Source organism: Papaver somniferum, unplaced genomic scaffold (genome assembly GCF_003573695.1).
Source record: "Papaver somniferum cultivar HN1 unplaced genomic scaffold, ASM357369v1 unplaced-scaffold_107, whole genome shotgun sequence".
NCBI lineage: Eukaryota > Viridiplantae > Streptophyta > Magnoliopsida > Ranunculales > Papaveraceae > Papaver > Papaver somniferum.
In genome coordinates, this window is record NW_020619603.1 from 6853762 (window position 1) to 6858109 (window position 4348).

Here is a 4348-nt window from a genome sequence, read left to right on the forward strand (position 1 = left end):
TGAATTTACTCTTCTTTGTATTTCTCTTCTGTGTTTTGTCTCTCTCTGCACATAGATGAATGAATGAAACCCTTAATCTTGTTTTTCTCAGAGAATTCAATGAATAGTGTATGATTTTCGCCAAACCCCATCTTCCCAGCAATAAATGTTAAACCCTTCCATGATGGGTTTGGATTCGACATCAAAATGCACAGAGCTTTCGTCCAATGCAAGATCACCAGAAAATGAGACTTCATTGATTTTCTTTCAGCTGTTCTCTGTATCGTCTCATTTACTCTGTTTCAGTGGAAATAAATAAAATAACTCTTTGACTCAAAGGTCAAAACTCCATTAATCTCTCAGGGCAACCACAGTCAATGTAATCTCTCAGGGCAACCACAGTTAATCAGGAGAGCCCGACTCAGTGAGTCTGCAATTTGACATTTTAGTAATTGATGACTCATCTTACTATTATCTGCGCTAATGGTCATGCAGGAAATTCCATTAAGCCAACTATCTGCAATTACGCCCATGCGGAAATGCATATTAAACTTGAAATACCAAAGAAACCATCTAATTACATAAGTTTTTGTGTGCAACTGGTTCAAATAAAAACATGTAAAAGGAAGTTCAAGTAGTTAACCATCTAATGACTGACACTCTGAACAGCAGCTTCATTCTTGCACCGAATCATCCTGAAACGACTGGAACTCCATAAATATGGAAGTTCATCAAAAACTTTGCATCTGGAAGTCTATCAATGAGTTCAAAAATCACATAATCTCCAACTTTCAGTTTGTTGTCAGTGGCAAACTTTGAATAGCCTTTACTGAAAATGTATTGATATGCATTTGTGATGACACGAAGATCCCAAGTGTGGCCTTCCTCATTTTGTAGCAAGACCTCGATACTTTGTTCCCCGCTTATAGAGTTTGCTGCCTTAGCTGTAAAATGTTCTCTTGAAAATTTTATCGGGATAGTCTGTAAAGGAAAAGTGTAATGATTTGTTTAACAAAATGGTAGTTGTTTAAGTTCATATAACCTTTAGTTGAATAGCATCTAATCCACAAACAAGATTTATTAACTCACCATATGCCTCTGATAGGGGGACTTCACACAGTTCCAGAAGAAAGGAATAGGAGAACTGAAAGATAGAACTTTTCTCTTGACTACTGTTGCGGAAGCAAGCATCTCTGAAAAATGAAACACAAATATTATCAATCTGGTATATTATGAGGTGAATGCAGACCATCATTCTTACCGTCATAAACAGTGCCTCTCCATCTTCTCGTTGAACTTTCACATGAGATTCCATGTCTCTTTCTTCCTTGCCGAGGTACAGAAATAACAAATTCTTCTCGTGGTCCATGACTCTCTTCCGCAGGAATTGGAGAAGCAACAAGAGTGAAGCATTCTTCTTTTGGAACTCGATGGATGTAGAAGTTCATTAAATACTTTGCATCTGGAAGTCTATCAATGAGTTCGAAAATCACATAATCCCCAACTTTCAGGTTGTAGTAAGTGGAAAACTTTGGATAGCCTTTAGTGAAATAGTAATGAGATGCAATTGAGGTGACACGAAGCTCCCGAGTGCGGCCTTCCTCATTTTGTAGCAAAACATCTATACTTTCTTCCCCGCTTATTGGGTCGTAAGTTTTGGTATGTTTTAGTGTATGGGTCCTAAATTTGTCCGATTTTGAGTTTGGGTCGTTGACTCGTTAGTCAAACCGGTTGACTAACTATTTAAGTTAAACTATTAACTTAGGGTTAGTTCCGTTTGTTTAACATTGCACTTCGGTTTTTCTCGGCTAAGATTTAGGATCGGAAAATTCTCCAATTAACCTTGATAACTTCGACAGGAAAATCAAATTAGATACAAAAAATCGAAAATCAACGATCTATATTTGACCATTTGATTATAAAAAAAATAATGAAACCCATGAATGAGAAATCAAAAAGTGCTTAATTAGCCTTGTTTTTTTGGGTTTAGCAAACATTTCAGATAAACCAACAAGAGCAGGTGAAGAAACACTATGACTATGTTTGTTTACTCCTGAATCATCTGAGTCGTCTGGATCTGAGTGAAATCACCTGACTCATCTGGATCTGACTCAATATGTTTGTTTTGAGTCAGATCTGACCCATCTGACTCAAAAAACGTGAGTCAGTGGTTTGGTCCGTGAGTCAGGGGTATTTTTTTACCTGATTCAAATGGGTCCGAGTCAGGGGTTATGTCCGAGTCATAGGTCGAGTCAGATCTGATTCAAAATGCAAAACAAACGGTCCGACTGGTGACTCGGCCCGAGTCAGAAGTTGACTCAGATCCAGACGTCGAGTCAGCTGCAAACAAACAAGATGTATGAGAAGCCATGGCTTAAAAGAATTTTTAATTGAAACATCTGATTTCTTGTGAATCTGTACACGAACAAATCTAAAATTAAGAAAGGTTTAAAACACCAGGGTTTACTATATTAGGCAATCCAGAAACGGATTTGCAAGGATCCAAAGAACTTTCTAGCGTTCTCACCTTATCAATTCGAATTTTTATGCTAATAACTGCATCATGATCAGAGGTATAAATTTTGATATAATAATTGAAGCTCTTATAATAAGCAAGTGAAAACTGATCGATTACAAAGTTTTCAAAGTTACTGGTAGAAGAGTGCACCTCCAACAATCCTCCAAATCGATAACAAATAAAATCAAGTAAGATATTATTCTATTAATCCGGCGCTCATAACTTCTTCCAACTGCACCAGAGATACAACCATAGGACACCATGGATCACCGATCAATCCAAATTTTTAAGCAGACTTTGACACAGCGGAAAACATGTAAATGTTATCACTAACTGACATCAATTAAACTAACTGTTTGACTAGGATCTGTAGTTGACTAACGGGTCAACGACCCAAACTCAAAACTGGACAAACTTAGGACCCAAATACTCTATCATACTAAAACTTTCGACCCAAATACTAATTTACTCTAAAATTTTCTCTTGCAAATTTTACCGGGATACTCTCTAAAGGAAAAATGTAATGATTTGTTTAACAAAATGCAAGTTGTTTATGTCATAAAACTTATAGTTAAAATAGCATTTAATTGGTAAACAAGATTTATCAACTCACCATAAGCCTCTTATAGGAGGCCTTCACACAGTTCCAGAAGAAAGGAAAGCGAGAACTGAAAGATAGAACTTTCAATCCGAGAGTCTTTTATATACAACTGATTGAATGCAGTTCCTCTTTTATATACTACTAGTGGGTAATACATATTACTGAAAGATAGAACTTTTCTCTTGACTACTATTGCGGGAGCAAGCATCTCTGAAAAATGAAACACAAATATTATCAATCTGGACCTGGTATATTATGAGGTGAATACAAACCATCCTTCTTACCCTCATTAACAGTGCCTCTCCGTTTTCTCGTTGAACTTTCACATGAGATTCCATGTCTCTTTCTTCCTTGCCCAAGTGGAGAGGGTATAAAAGTGACAAATTCTTCTTGTGGTCCATGACTCTCTTCCGCAGGAATTGGAGAAGCAACAGGAGTGAAGCATTCTTCTTTTGATCCATGACTTTCTTGTGCAGGAATTGGAGACGCAATAGGGGTGGAGCATTCTTGTTTTGGTCCGAGACTCTCTTGGCCTGGAATTGGAGAAGCAACAGGGATAAGGCATGCTTCTTCTTCTTTTGGTCCGTGACTTTCTTGCTCAGGAATTGGAGATAGAACAGGAGCAAAACACTTCACTTTTGATCCATGACTTTCTGGCCCAAGAATTGGAGAAGGAACAGGAGCAAACCACTCTTCATTTGGTTCATCACTTTCTGGCGCGAGAACTTGAGAAGGAACAGGGGTGAAACACTCTTCTTTTGGTACATATCTTTCTGGCGCGAGAACTGGAGAAGGAACACGAGCAAAACACTCTTCTCTTGGACACCCATTTCCCTTGAAAACTTTAACGAGGAACTGCATTCCACCATCATGCCTAAACACTAGGAAATCATACTTTTTCAAGCAGTTCTCTTGCACAAATTTCTCCCAGCCATCCTCGAGGTAGGTTCCATTTTCAGTTTTGTTCACTTGTACAACCCAAGATGCTCCATTAGGGCACTGAAGAATTGCCCGTCCACATGCTGGAGATTCTGTGGGTAATCTCTGACAGAATGCTACAGGAATGCGCTGAAAACCGGAGAAAATAAAATCTCATGTTCACTACTAGTGGGTAATACATATTACAGTTACCAGGTAACAAACAAAGGTGGTAAACAAGAAGTCATTCATTCCAATACAAAGCTATAATGCAGCAAACATAAAGTTGATTCCGAGAAGCAATCCGAGAGTCTTATATATACAAAAATCCC

At 38.0% G+C, this 4348-nt stretch overlaps 1 protein-coding gene across 2 annotated transcripts in view; it reads right to left on the minus strand.

The window, feature by feature from the left end:
- Positions 1-3063: 3063 nt before the first annotated feature.
- Positions 3064-4348, minus strand: part of LOC113327801 — a 6795-nt gene continuing 5510 nt past the window's right edge. For both annotated transcript variants that reach the window (XM_026574932.1, XM_026574933.1), the window contains exons 2-3: positions 3383-4166; positions 3064-3308 (exon numbers count right to left, since the gene is read on the minus strand). In XM_026574932.1, coding sequence (XP_026430717.1) covers positions 3121-3308; positions 3383-4166 — 972 coding nt within the window. In that variant the 3' untranslated portion in view covers positions 3064-3120. The remainder of the gene's footprint in view (positions 3309-3382; positions 4167-4348) is intronic.